Source organism: Sycon ciliatum, chromosome 1 (assembly GCF_964019385.1).
Source record: "Sycon ciliatum chromosome 1, ocSycCili1.1, whole genome shotgun sequence".
Lineage (NCBI taxonomy): Eukaryota > Metazoa > Porifera > Calcarea > Leucosolenida > Sycettidae > Sycon > Sycon ciliatum.
This window is the reverse complement of record NC_088643.1, coordinates 65982029-65998694: the sequence shown is the minus strand read 5'-3', so window position 1 is coordinate 65998694 and position 16666 is coordinate 65982029. Positions and strand designations below refer to the sequence as shown.

At 46.9% G+C, this 16666-nt stretch overlaps 1 protein-coding gene across 1 annotated transcript; it reads right to left on the bottom strand.

Annotated features, from left to right (window-relative positions):
• Nucleotides 1-924: 924 nt before the first annotated feature.
• Nucleotides 925-16524, bottom strand: LOC135804933 (replication protein A 32 kDa subunit-B-like). Its single transcript, XM_065318912.1, has 9 exons — nt 16317-16524; nt 16123-16211; nt 7492-7602; nt 6823-6939; nt 5350-5369; nt 4584-4779; nt 3866-3964; nt 3029-3129; nt 925-1479 (listed from the first exon to the last, which is right to left on the bottom strand). The coding sequence occupies exons 1-9, from the start codon at nt 16333-16335 to the stop codon at nt 1395-1397; spliced, it is 837 nt and encodes a 278-aa protein (XP_065174984.1). The 5' UTR covers nt 16336-16524; the 3' UTR covers nt 925-1394.
• Nucleotides 16525-16666: the final 142 nt, after the last annotated feature.

The window sequence follows — 16666 nt, the reverse complement described above, 5'->3', positions numbered from 1 at the left end:
ATGCCACACAAGTACACAGTGAGTGTGCAAAATGCATTTTTATATCTGGAAAACTGGCCAACGGAAATTTTCGCGCTACCGAACCATTAATTTTGGGAAACACCGAAAATATTACATGACCGAAAATTCTCGGTTTTACAGTGCATGTTACGATGTAGCACAATCCGTGTTCAACATTGGGCGCAACCCTTTGGTAAAACGTAAACTCGTGATCAGCACTTTTTTCTAACTGTCCGAGACTCCAGCACAACTATCTTACTTACAACAGTTACAAGTGTGTGTGCTGCAGTAGCTCTGCTGCTGATCCATATTAAAACTCTCTACTTCTCCAACCTAAAAAAAACCCCGGTCTCTTTAGTGCGCATCACATTACATGCACTGCGTCTTTGTTATTCATATGTTCACGCTAATGACGGCCGTTGCCCGAAAGTTTGGTGAAATGTAAAGCGATTCGCAGCAAAGAGACCGTTTTCAGACTTGGAGATTTATAAAATTAATATTCATGCAGATCAACACTGGGCGGGAACTAGCACAGCAGGGATAATGGTAACGCAGCCGGACAATGCTACTGCATGCAGCACATACCGTACATCTCATGGCAGCACTGACCAAATACCACCAGTAGAGTACCACAAGTATGGGCACGTGTGCAGAGTTCACCTCCTACAGTCCTTGCTACCGAATATATTAAAGTTGCACTTTTTTTACTCTACAAAACTACTCCAGGCCGGCAAAGGGCGTACGAATTACAATCGAGCAATGGAGCGCGAGTGTGACTTACAATCGGTGAAATACAGTACTAGTACGGAAGTATGTTACTATGACGCATGGAATGAGAGCAACCCGGAACCAACCCGGTCAAAACTAACTTGTGCTCGCTTGCCGACCACTCTTGGGTGGAATCTGCACTGGAATCATGACATGTGGTTTCCGACATGTGTATTTGGGTGTGTGCAATGCATATGCATCATCACGCACCATACTCTTTAACTGTAGCATATGTACACGGTCAGCACAGGTTTTAAAAAAAGCATAAGAAAAGTTTTATGAATAAAAAGAAGGGTAAAGAGTCGTATAAAAAGATGCTTTCATGGATGGCCAAAAAGTACAAAGTGCTACACATTTTTTGGAATGCTGTTGTGTGTTATGGAATATGACATACTGGATGACCAACGAAAGAAGCGAAAATATCATTGGTCATTCTCCGACAGTTAACATCAACTTACTGAACATGTCATGTGTAGATAGTGGTTCACTCAAGCCTATGCACTCTGTCTCGGACATCTCCAAAACACCAGCAACAAGATGTTGAAGAGCGCTAAGCAGCACAGTTTCATGTTTACAATGTACACGGGCAGCACCGACGCGTCAGTCAGAACACCCCGCCGCGCCGCTCAGAAGTCGTCCGTAGACTTGAAGTGCTCGTCATCAATCGTCGAGTAAATGTGCCCTTCTTGACTGAGCCAGTCCACAGCTTTCCTGCATACACACACACACACAACAGCAGCGATACAAGAAGACAGACACAGCGTAAAACAAGATCAGCTAAAGCCTAGTTCACATTCGACGCAACGCCGACGGTACGGGACGTAAGGGCTTGTCGGGAGGGCTGGGGTGAGCTGTAAAATCCTGTACAATTCGTACGACACGACATGCAGCAGTCGTTGCGACGTTCAACGTCCAACGGCGCGAGTCATAAGGCACGGTCCGTGACGGGGTGACGGACCTAATTTCTCGTTTTTCGGGACTTCTTTTCAATTATTTCTCCTTGAAAGAAGCGGAATCAAGTTCATAATACCAGTTTTTCATGAAGACCAAAAAATTAGCCCTGAAAGTTGTGGCTTTCAAATAATTGCCCCAGGAAATGATAGAATGGTTCGTCTGTCAGGCTTCTGAACTATCCCTAAATACCATAAGTGACATGAGATCTTATGTTGCTAAAATTCAACTAAAGTCGTGCTAGCCATTCTGTGAGTTATCATGGGAAGTGCAGTGTTCGAAATGCTAAAAATTTCCAAGTACGAATCGGGAGTGGTCGGCGCACGACGCCGTCTCCTGTTCACACTCGAATTGCAGCCGTTTTGTACGCTTCTTTTTATTCCGTCCCCGTCTACGGTATGGAAAATTGGATCGACCCAACTCTTCCCGTCGCTTCCCGATCTGTACGGTAGTACGGTTGCATTCCCATTCCTGGTGTTCACATTGGACGCCGTCAGACCGTCCCGTCGCTTCCCGTCGATCCTTACGTCGCGTCCCGTCGAATGTGAACTAGGCTTATTGCATCCCATAGAGACAAAGCACTTGGCCGTGCACGTATACAGTTGCGCTCCCCGAAAAAATCCGACCCAAAGTGCAAAGCTGACCCTGCCCTGGACCAGTTCCGATTACATCACTATACTTGTACATGTGTACGTCCAGCAGCATTCGTACCACTTCCAGGGTGTCAGGGGCCGTACGTACAAGTTGAGGGCTCCAAATATGCACTGTGGTCGGATTTCACCGAGCACAACTGTAAATGTATTACCAATCAGTTGACACTGGGAATAGCGCTCAGGCAATCACATTATCCTGCGACATCAAACGACACATGCAAATATCATCACTGAACTTGCATATTAACCAGTGTGAAATCGAAATTCAACAGAGGGTGTATGTGTGGCCACAGTGATCCGTGAACGTTTGCTGTTGCAAAATCGCTGGTTCTGAGCAACCACAAACATTCAGTGACGTGATGATGGGGCGATTTTCAGCACACTTCATTGCCAACCTAAGCACTTTTATTCCCTTGGAGCATCTCTTTCAATTGTGTAGAAGCTGTACATAGCATACGGACACTGGAAATAGAGTACATGTATGGCCAACATAATGTGAGCTGTTGGTCCAGGGAATGATGGCTGGATCCAACATGGCCGCCGTATCAGGTCACGTGACCGGTGTGAAACAGCACTATTCTTTACTTTTCTCCTGCATTCTACATGTACACATAGGGTGTGAGCCTCCTAGTGCCCAGCGAGCGCTCTTGACCTACCTGACAGCCGGCTCCATAATGCTGTGTTTGCGCATCTGATCCAGGAGCATGCGGATGTTGAGACCCTGGGTGTCACGACATGCCATGATCGCCTTGTAGACCTGAGACAAGATAGATAAGATGGAGAAGATAGTAGTTGAGTATTTTGCTCCTGCTCTTGTAATAATCGAGCACTCTTACGTGGGGCAGTGCTTTTGCTGTTGGCGTTTGGCAGAGCTCACTGACTTGTCAGTTTGAGCACTCTGGCAAGGTACGTTCGGGCCTGGTTTAAACCTGGCTTTGGAAAATGTATTTTTCATTTCTTTCAGGTTCGGCCTCATTTTCTCTGTGCTGCGCTGATGTGTCCACAAAAGACGAAACAGTTCTGTCCTCAGATTGGGTAGATAGAGAGATACCAGTTAGCAATTGAATGAGGCTAAATCTGTAGTTACTCAGAGACTTATGGTCATTCACCAATCACCAATTATTCACCAATAGAGAGACAGAGATAGGCAAATCATCAAGCGATGGATAGCCGAGAATTCGTTGTTACTCCGAGTTCCGTCCGAAAGCACTCATCAGACAACTTCATAAGTTGAAGCTGTCTGATGAGTGCTTTCGCGCGAAATTCGAAGTAACAACGAATTCTCAGCTATCCGTCGCTTGATGACTTGTGTGTCATTGTTCCATCTTTGATGTTGAGCACCCTCTCCAGATCTTACTCTAGATAGGTAGATAGATAGATACACACAGGCAGGTGTATGCTTCCTGTTTGTCTGGACTCTTCCGAAAAAGAAAGATCCATAGTGTAGGTACACAGAGCGGATGACAACAGCTACTGCTATCGATCAGACATACCTGGTGTTGGTCCTTGTCGAAGCCCATGGCGTTGGAACCCATAGCCATACCGCCTGTAGCTGCACCACCGCCACTGCCGGCGCCCATTCCGGTGGAACCCTGTTGAATTACAGCACAAAACAAAACAATTAATCCTCTGCACATCAAAGCAGTGACTTGAAGACCGACGATTTCCAAGTGCAAAAAAGGCTTGGCCGTTGTGTAAAGCGATGGCATCAGAAACTTGGAATGTACGCGTGTTTTAAACGTTGCAAGAGAGGTTCAGAAACTTGCAATGAGCGCGTAACGAGTGTGAGCCGGGATGAATTAACAAAGCACAACGGAATCTCCAGTCATCTGGGCCTGGCCCCGGGTGCGATACCCAGCCAGCGACTCGTTCCGAGATCGTTTGAGAACTGCTGGACCTTATTCTAATATCAACCCTAAACTGCCCAAGCAAGTAGAGCAAGATTATTGGATAGCGAGGCAGTACTGGACCTTGTGCAATTGGCCGAGCAATATAGTGTCTACTAATGCTCTGGTGACCACAGAGGCAATCATAAAAAAACACTCAAACTGAATAGCACATAATTATAACATGCGCCACACTGGGTTACACAAATACCAACAGCCTATATTCTACTCCAGCAAATGGAAAAGCACTGGGTACACTAACAAGGCGCATGAAATGAAAAAGAAAAAGAAAAAAGAGGAGACCATGGCACTTTCCATCGCTTACCATAGCTCCTTCTGTCTTGACAGCAGGAGCTGCGCTACCGCCCTTCTTCAGATAGAGATGCGCGTGCACAACTTCAAGCATGTGCAGGGTAATGTCATTGAACTCGGTCACCGGCTGGATCACAAACGCGATGACATTGCGACTCGTCTCGTTGTAGGAGCGCAGGTGGCCGGCGACGCGAACAAACAGGCCCTCCCTGGCAACAAGGGAAAGAGAGCAAACACGGTGTAAAGCAAAGTGAATAGGGAGCAGCAGCAGCAGCAGCAGGAGGAGGACAAAGGTAACGAACACAGCAATGAGCATGTTTGGCTTACATGAGTGCACTAGTAGCGCTGTACAACATTGTTATACTGCTAGAAGTACACATATCCCCATGTTTCCCACTTCTCAAGTACCATGTTTAACTGCTGCCGTGGGCTACCGGACTCCATCAAAGAGCTCTCACCGGGGCGAGAGACCAGTGGTGTCTACGACTTTGGTGCACGATGCCAACGGCCAGGGTAACACCAACAACAAAACAGGACTTCTAGTTGGAGGCAACTAGAGAGTCTCTCTCTCTCCCTCTCTCTCTCTCTCTCTCTCTCTCTCTCTCTCTCTCTCTCTCTCTCTCTCTCTCTCTCTCTCTCAGGAAGAACAAGTCCTGGACTGGCCACTGGGATACACACTGAAAAAAGAGAGCGATTGGATGTTCCGCCTCATGCTCCAGCCCAGGAGATGGGCAAGTCGCACAAGCATAACATTATCATGAACTTCTCCAAGGCCTCACCTGCATTCCGAACGTCTTGTCTACAGACAAAGAGAAAAGAAACAAAGGAGCGAGGAGACGTGAGACTCATGCGCATACACAACAAAGCCATTTCATGAAGTACATGTACAAGCTGATTACCAGATTGACCACGGTTAAAGAGTAAGTTTCGTATAAGCCCATTGCGCAATGACGTAATTTGTACCATAAACACCCCAGACAGCCACCTGGGCATGGTCGTCTGGGGTGTTGAACAGGGCATTCCTGATCCCAGTGTACTCATATGCATTACTCATACCTTCCATATTTGGCAATGCGCAATACAAGGTCCGTGCACATCGGTTTTCGCCAGCACATCAAAACTTTGGCAATGGCTATGTTGCCCTCCTAAAACTTTGCCTGGAGACTTACTGATGGTACATTCAAAATAAGTTAGCAGGAAAGTACAAATTTAAAAGACAAGTCGATGAGCCGTACTTTTCTTTAAAAAAAGAGTTGCAGATGGATTTTCGTTCCTCTTACAAGTAAAGGCTAGAAAAACTATTTCTAGAGAACTCCTTATGGCACAAGCTGTCCAAAAGCCCAAGATTGCCCAATTTCACCCAAGGGAAACTAAAGTTATCATCAAAATGGGTGGCGGCGTCTCGCGGGGACTGAGAATTTGTCCACTTTGTCGGTCGGATATTAAAAGGGTAAAATCAAAAAAGTTACCTCAACTGGGGATTCGAACCGCACAATGTAATGTTGCAAATGGAGTCCAACAGGGTGGGGAAAACCTGGCCGAAATCCTATTCTTCTTACGGCTTACTTTCGGGAGAAATAGACTTCAGACACATAATTGGGAGCGAATCGGACACAAAATTCTTTAAAAAACCAAACTTCTCTGTCTCGGAAGTTTGATATCATTTCCGCAATCACAAAGGGCTAATGCATTTGCTTGGATGACGGCAGATTTGTTTCGGCAATGGCTGAAGATGTGTGACAACAGGCTGGCACTGAGTCCGGGTAAGCCCTCCTGATAATAGATAACAGGGCCCAGCTCATCCACAGGCCATGGAATTCAACATCACCACCATCAGGTTCCTTCCTCTCTGCACCTTTTGTCATTCTGTATGTGTGCTGCTATGCCTGAGACAAGACATGATCGAAGATTACTGTAATATTTATATTTCCCTCTTGATCAAATGAACACAAACACATGGGCTCAGAGCAGATGTTCAAGGCATTTGATGCGATCGAACTGCGCAACCAAGAGTGCGAGATGTATTTCAGAAGTCCACGCATGCTCTTCCATGCGAGGGCGCGTGTATGAGCGGGTATAAGCAAACGCTCTTGTTCACAAGACATAACAATACAATTATAGTGATAACTTGCACCGCCATCCACAATACAGTACTGCGCCCTGGCTAATCAGGGGGCTACTGCCCGTAAAAGCCGGATATGAGTTGTTTATGGATGGCAAACATACTTAGTGGTGCATAGCGTGGACCATACCTCGTTGTCTTGGATGTATTTGCGCACCTGCATCGGCTCGCCAGTCATGTCGTCCACGGAGTACGAGAGCGTCGTTGACGTCTCCTCCACGGTGCGCACCACTCCAATGAACGTGACCTTCACACGCACGCACACACGTACATACACACATCATGTACCATGTTTACGCCCGTTGCAAGAGAAGCACGCAAATCTACAAATGCACTGGATGTGTACCTACAGCTTTTTCTCTTTATAGCAACGATAGCGGATCTGATTCTGAATGAAACAGATAAGGACAAGCGCCAGATAACTGTCTAATCGACACAACTGGCCAAGCCATGTACACACCTGGGCTACATCACACGGAGTACATCGGAATAGGACGGCCAAGACAGTAATCTATGCACACCCTACACTTGCTGGGGTAACCAGTATAGACAGCACGCTACTTTGACAGAAGCAGACAATGGTACAATGGTACGTACCCCAGAGCAGTACAACATCGTGTGAATATTGTAGGGAACCTAGGGTTCACAATCATGCACATGCAATGTACACATCTACGCACATAGCAGATAGGTGAAGGCGATGCTAACCAAAGGACAAATCCTACACTGCAACATCTTCTGCAACATTAACACTGCGTGCCGTGTACAATGGCCATGTCAACGCCCAGGTGTATCTTACATAGTTGAGCTCTCTTTCGTTTACGTAAAAGCTGCCGTCCTCATCGTGTCGTGCTGCGTACAGCTGTGCAGCAGTCACCGGCATCAACGATTGGCCTTTATTGAAGGATTTCTGAACAAAAAAAACAAACACAAAATACATTGGAATGTTAAAAGAAATAGCATTATGTGCCCACGTACAAGATCATAATGTATTCAGCACAACCCCATTGTGTGAATGTGCTGCTCCCTCCTCTTCCCAATCAAGGACTACATGCTGACATGCTGCGTGAGTAACACATCGTAGCAAGAATGTCTCCTATAGAAGCCCGTATACAAGCCTGATTTTCAAGATGCACTGGTGGCACATACTGGTAAGCCTGCCGTTAGTGTTGACATACATAGAAACTACCTGGTTTGAAGACAAGCCTGCCTTGAATAGAAGCCTAGCACTGACATCGGCTTCTGCAGAAATAAGCCCGGCTTTTAAACTTAATGATACGTGCGGTATTCATGGTACGCATGTTATTCATCTAACGACAGCATGCAAGGTTAATGTGAAGCATAGACAACTTGACCAGGCTAGTTGGAAGAGAGCGCCCAGAATACACTGGCTGCTACCACTTGCTTGGATACAGAAGTTGGGGAGACCGCACTGTAGGAAAGGCAGTACACTTTTAACTAGACCGTCAACACTATAATACCTAGTGTGGCAGGGTTGGTCGTGGAAAACATTCGTTGTTTGTTCAGTAGATGCGAAGTGTTTGGCATGGTTATATGCCCGACCATGTCATGCGGGGAACACTACTCTGTACTGCCAGTACTGCTCTTCCTGTTAAATTGTAGAAGTTATGCACCATGCATGGGAGAATGTCATTGAAACGATGAACATAATACAGTGTGCATGTAGTTATTAAACTGGCATAATTAACATTGATAAACTGATTGATAAACTGATTTACATTGATAAACTGATTTCATGACTTCGTTCATGACTCAGTTTTTACATTGCAGAGCGTAGATCTACGATTATCGTCCGTACACAGATATGCGCACATCGATATGTACTAGTACATGACGTATAGCCGTCATTATAAGTTATTATTTACAATATAAATAGGGAGTTCAGTCACGTGACAGCACGGTGAAAAATCTTCGTCACGCGTCATGCATGCATTTATGACGTGAGCATGGCACAAAAATGTGCCACGTGGAAATATTGATTTTTTTTTAGACTTGTAGTTTGTTGAAGAAGGAGATGACAGCCATTTGACAGAGGAGATTTTTAGCTTTCGTTTGGTGTCTCACTCGAGGTCACAGTCGTGAGATGGGACTTCCCACGTCTTGCCGTAAAACTTTGAACGCGATTTTGATGTTGTTCCTTTGAGCGTTGACGGACGGTGATTCTTCCATCGTGTTCCTCGTCCCAAAATTAGGTAAGAACGATCGTCTTTCTTCATCTAGTTTGCAGCGGTTCCAGGCGGTAAGGAATATTTGTCTGCTCTGTATTTCTCTACAGCGAGAATTTGAATATTTGAATTCTTCATGGCCGATGAGGAGGAGAATAGCCCTGGACCTGCATGTCGGAGGCTTGGTATTTATTCAAGCAAACTGAGAAATGCGTTGAAATCAGACGAAGCTCTTACCTGTTTGAAGACGAGTGATTTTCCTGTCACCAACGATGTCGTTCTGGAGCTACTTACATTCAAAAATGCCTCGAAGTTTTCGTTCAACGATATGTTGAAATGGACTGGTTCTCTGATAGGTTCCAGTACCAAAGATATTGCTGTTGGCACGTTTGCCTCTAGAGTCCGTTCTCTGCAGCAACGTCGAGCAAGGCTGCTGAAGGACAAAGCCAGCGATCAGATTGCTGTCCTACTGGCTGAGCCCTTTATACTACCCTCTCCATCATCCGGCCAGTCGGAGTCAGGTGAGCGTGATAGGGAAAGCACCTCCAGCACTGAAGTTGGTACAACAACTGAGCCTTTGGCAGCAGAGGTTTTCCAGGTGCAGAGAGAAGCTAAGGCACAGGAGGAATTAGTGGGATCTTTAAAGGAGAAAATGAAGGTTGGGCAAGGGAAGCTACGAAATGTTAAAAAGAAATTGGGACGTCGAGATGAGACAATCAGATCACTGGAGGCTAAGGTAGCTAGTTCAGTAGAGGCTGATATGGTTGAAGATGAGTATGATGAACAGGATGAACAGGGCAGTGAGGATGACATGCCTATGGTAGATGAGCTGAAGAGGAAGCTAGTTAACACGCAGCATAAAGTGTATTATTGGCAGAAGCGTGCGGGTGATTTAGATACTTCCAGAAGGGAACTAGAGCGTGAACTGCAGGAGAAGTCTTTGTTGTTGTCCAGAGCTGACGGCAGAATTAAGCAGTTGGAGTTGGAGGTTGATGACTTAGGTTCACAGCTGCATGAAGAATGTAGTGGCTCCATGATTACAACATTTTCTGGCAATGCGTACCTCCCAGAAGTAGTCAAGTGTTGTATGGAGTTGTTGGCATTGAATGTAGGCATATGGAATGTGAAATCGGTCATTGATTGTGTACTTCATAACCTAGTCAGCAAGAAAGTAGACAGACTCCCTAGTGTAGGAACTTTGTCTGGGATGCTGGTGCAGCTAAAATCAGTTAGTTCACAGCATGCAGCTGAAGTACTTTCTCAGGCAGAAAATACAACCTTGCACACTGATGGCACGAGTAAGTTTGGTCAGAAGTATGGTACCTACCAAATTGCCACTGAAAATCAAGTTTTTAGTGTGGGTATGGTAGATATGAAAAATGGCACGTCAGAGCACATCCTTGATAAGTTCAAGGAGGTTTTGTCCGACCTTCAGGATTCGTGCAAGGGTGTTGGCGAGTCTTGTGAAACTGGCAATAAGATTGTAGCGAACATCAAGAACACGATGAGTGACCGGTGTGTTGTACAAAGAAAGTTCAATGAGTTGTTACATGACTATCGAGAGAAGATTTTGCCTGATGTTGTTGCTAGCTGGGAGACATTGAGCAATGAGCAGCAAAGTTCATTTTCCAACATGAATAATTTCTTTTGTGGAATGCATTTCATTGTTGGCTTGGCCGACCAATCACAGATTGCAATGAGGAAATGGGAGGACATGCATTTTGGTGATCAGCCATTTGGTGCACATACTTTGCATGGTGTGTATGATACAGACGGGTCTCGGGTCTTCAGATTACTTCGCAATGCTGCAAATGCGTTTCAGAAACATGGGAATGAGCAGGCTGGGTGCATGCATGCCTTTCGTAGTTATGTGACTGACATGGGGGGAGTGGTGCCTTTGGCAGAGCAGAGAGGCAACCGCAGCTATGTTTGCTACTTCAATGGTGCTGGAGTGTATTACCTTCACGAGCTCATGACAACGTTCCTGCAGGATGTTCAGGCGGACCCCAACCAACTCCTCCGTGCTGTCAAGGCTGACCTTGCAATCCCAGAATTGTTATCTGGTGCAAGAGCCCTTGGAATTCTCTCCAAGCTCGTCATAATGCCATTGTGGAAGGCTTTGGAAAGCAAATCAATCTCCATCTCTGACATGTCCAACGTCTACAGTCAGCTCCAGAAGAAATTTGAGTACTGGACGAATGATTCTGCGGACCTCCTCGACGGCACCGCTCGGCCGTTCACAGATGCTTCAGTTTCCCTCACCGACCCCGTGCTCACTTACCTGCTGCAGCCCAGTCCGAGTGACACTACCACTGTTGAGATTTTGCAGATGTTATGCACCGTGTATGCTCGGTATACATCTAACCTACTCTCCGATCATCTGCCAGGCGGTGCGTTCCATAAACCTGACGAGGCAACCAGAGTGCAAACTGCCTCTGTCAGCAACACCAATGTCGTTTCTGAACGTGATTTCGCGCAACTGGATCGACTTATCCGAGAAAAGCCCAATTCAAGAACTATCGCGCTGGAGGGGATGATTATGTTTTCTAATAACAAAACCGCAGAATGGCTGACCAGTAAACCTGCCCAGGAACAAGCCGAAATCCTCCAAATGGCACGGCAGACAGCTCCAGCTATGCAGGAAGCCTTCAGGAAGCGCCAGAAGGAAATCCATGAGTACTGCGTTCAGCGACTTCGTGACAAAGCAAAGGAGATTGCAGAGAAGAGGGAGAAGGAGCTGAAGAGGAAAGAAGCTTTGACGAAAGATGTTGAGCGCTATGGTCTGTGGACATCCAGACAAGAAGTTGACGAAAAGGTTGCACTCCTGAGCACCATTGCAGCAAAGAAGGCGGCTTTGAAAGCGCAGCTGCAGTTCCGGAAAGTTGTCCTGAATCAGAAGGCATCAGGAGATCTCTTTGCCATGTCTAAGGGTGGAAAACAACATCCTGTTCAAACACTGATCAGCCATCTCTGCGAGCTACTGAATGTATCGAACACTGCCAGCTCAGGTGCTGCTGCACCCGGTCAGGAAGCAACTCCGCTTGACCCAACCGGCCACACCAGCAGCTCGGCTCATGTTGCAGGCAGTCAGCACGCAACTCCCCTGGAGCCAACCACTTACACCACCAGTCCGGCTGATGTGGACAGTCAGCGAGCAGCTTCGTCAGAGCCAGCCGCCAACACCACCACCTCGGCTGACAATGTAGATTGCGAGCTGGAGCCAACAGCAAAACGGCTCCGCGTTGAAAATGAATAATTTTATTGTCCAAAGACATGGTCAAAGACATGGTCAAGACAAGTTTGTGGTTATTGTGTTGACTGTTTTTATTGTCTTTTTTGTGTCTTCCCCTCTTCCAACTGTTCTCTTCACTTTTTTCCTGTTCCGTTGCTATGGTAACAATGCTAGAATTTCCCGTTAACACTGTTAACCTACATTCCATTTTTGTTTTACCACGCTTGTGCAACGTTTTCACTCCATATTGTCATCATTGATATGTTTCGTTGCGTTTCTGCAATGTTGCTAGGGGTTGCCATGGAAACAATACACGGCGACGTGCCGTCAGGTAGTTGTTGTACATAGAAATGTTTGTACATTATTGCTTATCATATAGGCCTGTCATTTGGGCTCTTTTCAGCGAACTTTTTGTTTTTGTCACTATGTCCCCTGGTCAACTTCCCCTGGGTCCGTTTGTCAGTTTGTGCCATGCGTGCTATACACGTTTACATACAATTCAACACAATTCTATGATGATTGGCACCACAATTGAAATGACTGTATCTCAGGTTTGCTTTGAGATTTTCACATGAAATTTTCTGTGTGCTCTTGAAAGACGTGCTTATTCGATTTCCAACAGAATTTTCCTGGGAATTCTGAATTTGATTTTTTTGCCTGAACTCCCTAATATAAATTATTATTATTATTATTATTTGTGCTCCCGCGTCAATGGGCTCGCCCAAATTCGCTTGCACCGAACCATGCGAAAAAAGGCCGCCAGCAGGCAGGCAGGCAAAGAAAAATAGAAAATGGTGTCACATAAACTAATACAAACAAGAATATCATTATTGATGACATTAATATACTGAATGAATGGCAAGGCCATGTGAATACGGATAATACGGATAATCAGAGTACCAACAACAAAGAATGTAGCTCAAACCATTGCAGTGCCAGCTTCCTTCACCAGTACTCTGCCTTGTACGCATCTGTAACTGCGTTGCACAGATATGTCCATTCACGGCGATCCAGTGCTCGCTGAGCCATCAGCTGCAAGTCCCTTGGAGTCCTCAGACGGCAGCCGACTCGCTCCGCGTCTTGATTCAGCAGGACCGGTAGCGTGATCCGCGGCCGCCCACGGTATCCCGGCACGGAGCAGCCAAAGAATCCACTCATGGCCTCCCTAGCCGGTGTGTGCTCATCTGATCGCAGGATGTGGCCGAACAACCGCCATCTTGCATTCACCAGAATGTTGCCAAGTGGAGCAGCACTGCAGCGCTCGTAAACCAAATCGTTCGACAGTCGGTTGGGCCACCTGATACCCAAGATATGCCGAAGTTGCCGCCGATGATACGATTCCAGCGCTTCAATTGTCTGTCGAGTGATGCCCCATGAGGAGCAGTTGTAAAGCAAGACAGGTAACACGAAGCAGTTATACAGCCGGACGCGCACCTCCAGACTCACTTGGTCTCTTCTCTTCCATAACTGGCAGAGGGACTTAAACGCTATCGCCGCAAGCTGCTTTCTGCGGGTGACATCCTCTGCATCACCAAGGAGAGAGCCGAGTTTCTTGACCATACGCCATGGCTCATCAGCACGATCGGCCTCTCGCTGGATGGCTGTGAATTCTGTCTTGGTCTGGTTGACGGTAAGGGACCATGTACCCAAGATGGTGGCAACCTGTGGCTCTAACATCCGAAGCCAATCACTAGAGATACTGATGAAGTCCACATCATCGGCGTACTCCACATCGTACGGAAGATGCCGGGCCACAGGTGCAGCCATTCGCTGTCGCACATCCTGCAGGGCAGCTTCCAGGTAGATCACGAATAGAATTGGCGACAAGGAGTCGCCTTGCGGGGTACCAATGTTAGTGGAGAAAGAGCTTGATGTTTCCGTGCCCAGTCTGACTGCCAAATTCGTATCTGAGATCAGGTAACGGATCAAGCGTACCTCGTCTTCTTCCAAGAATCGCTGAACCACGTCCATCAACTGTCCTCGCCTGATCGTGTCAAAGGCACGTGACATGTCGATGCCCAGTATGCTGAATGACCAGTGGTACCGCTGGGTCGTAGCTGCTAACCACCGATGGCACCAGACCACATCAGCTGTTGACCTTCCTGCACGAAAACCACTTTGGTTCAGTGATAGGAAATCGTTTACGGCTGGCGAGATGCGCTTGAGGACTACCAGCGACATGACTTTGCGTAGAGTTGTCAGGAGGATGATCGGTCGCAGACTGGTTAAAGCACCCACCGGCTTTCCGGGCTTCTGGAGAGGTATTAGTGTGCCATGACCGATGAATGGCTCAACCCGGTGTTGCTGAAATAGGCTGTTGATGCATCGGCTTATGACGGGAGCAGTGGCATCGGCTGAGTACTTCAACAGCTCACCCGGGATGTTGTCGGGTCCTGCAGCTCTACCGTTGTTGAGTCTTGCTAGTGCTGTTTTCACTTCCTCCGTTGAAACGGGATGCTGCAGCGGTCGAGGTTCCCCAGTGAAGGATCCAAATTGCTGAATTGCAGAGTCACTGAGCTGCGATGAGAAATGATTCTTAATCTCCAAGCTTGCTTGCTTATCATTACATATGATCTTGCCCTGGCTGTCCTTAACGACGACTTTCTGCGATGGCTTTCGCCGGAGCAAGTGTACAGCTTGGAACATCTGGGCTCCATCCTTGAGCCTCTCTATCTCCTCTGCTCGCGATATTAGTTCATTTTCTCTGTTTGTGATGGATCTGTTCCTGATATCATGCAGGATTCGATTCCGGTCAGTCCTCAACATTTCTCGCTTGATTGGGTCATCACTGCCCTGAATACGGAGTCGAACATCTCTCTGCATGCAGGAAAGTCTCTCGATCTCTGGGTCATGGTGACGATGACTGGTCTTGGCTGTCACACCCACAATCTCTTTGCCCGCGTGGAAGATCTCTGCAGCTATTGCATCCCATCCGGTGTTGGGCTGATCTTCTGACACCCTCTGAATTCTGTCTGAGATGGCAAATGTTAGCTGATTCTGCAGTTGTGGATTCCCGGGTAAACGATGCACTGCCAGGCGATCCACCTTCTTCTGGCTGCTCCGCGCCGCCCGACCCCATATGCCGAATACTCGAGGTAAAAGCGTGCGAGCCACCACAATCCTATGATCTGATGTGACTTCCGTTCCATTGTAACTTCTGGCGTTGGTGAATAGTCTCTTTTGCGATTGACGGCACAGAATATAATCAATTTGGTTGTAAATGTTGACAATCTTGCCACTGGCTCTGTCAAGTCGCTGTCCTGTCCATGTGGTCCTGTGCCTTGCAGAGTGGCAGAACGCTGTGTTTGATAAGAATAATCTGTTAATTTCACAGAACTGCACTAGCGTCTCTCCGCTGACGTTTCTGATTCCACGCCCATGGCTGCCAATACATGATTCGTCCTGCTGCTTCGTTCCAGCTTTCGCGTTGAAGTCTCCAATAACAAAGAAGAGGGAACTCGAGTCCACGTCATGTATAGCTCTGGTCAAGGTACCGTAGAATTCATCCAATTCAAAGTTGTTGTCTCTGCAGCGAGCTGACGTCGGGGCATACACATTCAGGATACTCAATGTCGATTTTTTTCCCAATTGTAACGAAATTCCAGCGACTCGGTCAGAAACGCTCCAAACTCTCTCGACTCTCGGCTCCAAGCTGCTTCTTACTGCAAATGCCAGACCATAATGACGACAGGTTGGCGACAGCGTGTAAAGAACATAGCCACCACAATACTCTTGCCTCGTTTCGCAAATTTTAGTTTCCTGCACGGCACAAACATCAATTTTGTACTTGGCCAAATCACGACAGAGCGCTTCACGTTTGACTTTCGACGATAGACCACGTACATTGAACGTCGCTAAACTAAATTGGCTTCCTTCCTGTCTGAAGAAGCCCCCATCCACTAGGTTCGATAGAGACATATCCCAAGAGAGGGAGAGAAGGAGTCACCCTCCTCAGCCAAAAATAATATAAATATGCAGTACAAAAATCTATGAAGTACTGTACACTGCTTACTCGCTTCTCTTGGCTTCCATCCATGGGCGATCCGAAGCCACCTGCTCCACCGAAACCACCGCCTGCACCACCTCCAAACGAAGCATCACCTGTTGGTAAAGGAGAACGAAAGCAAGGGAGGTTTGAGTTCGCCAAAATGCTGAATTCTGCGATTCATAATTCGTCTCAGCGTTCAGTTTGTTCATTAGACCTACCTGCACCGCCTCCCCACATTGTCTTCAGCAGAGAGAGAACGGAGAATAAAATGAGCAAGATCACTGGGCAGGTGATGTGATATTTCTCTTTCTACTGAATGAGTGAACGATGTTGCGTTGGGCTTGCAGAACTGATGAGCTTTCCACAAAATCAAAATCAGGCGATCTTCAAGAAATCGAAACAAGCATGCAAAGCTGCCAACACCTCCGTCGTCGCGTCGGTCTGCAAAGGCCACTTCATCTTTCCCGCGGATTTCTGGCATGACGTCACAAGCTGCCAAAATCAGCCACATGTGCACAATCTTTTTTTATTCTCATGATCGATGAAAACCAGGCCGGGAGTAGTACAA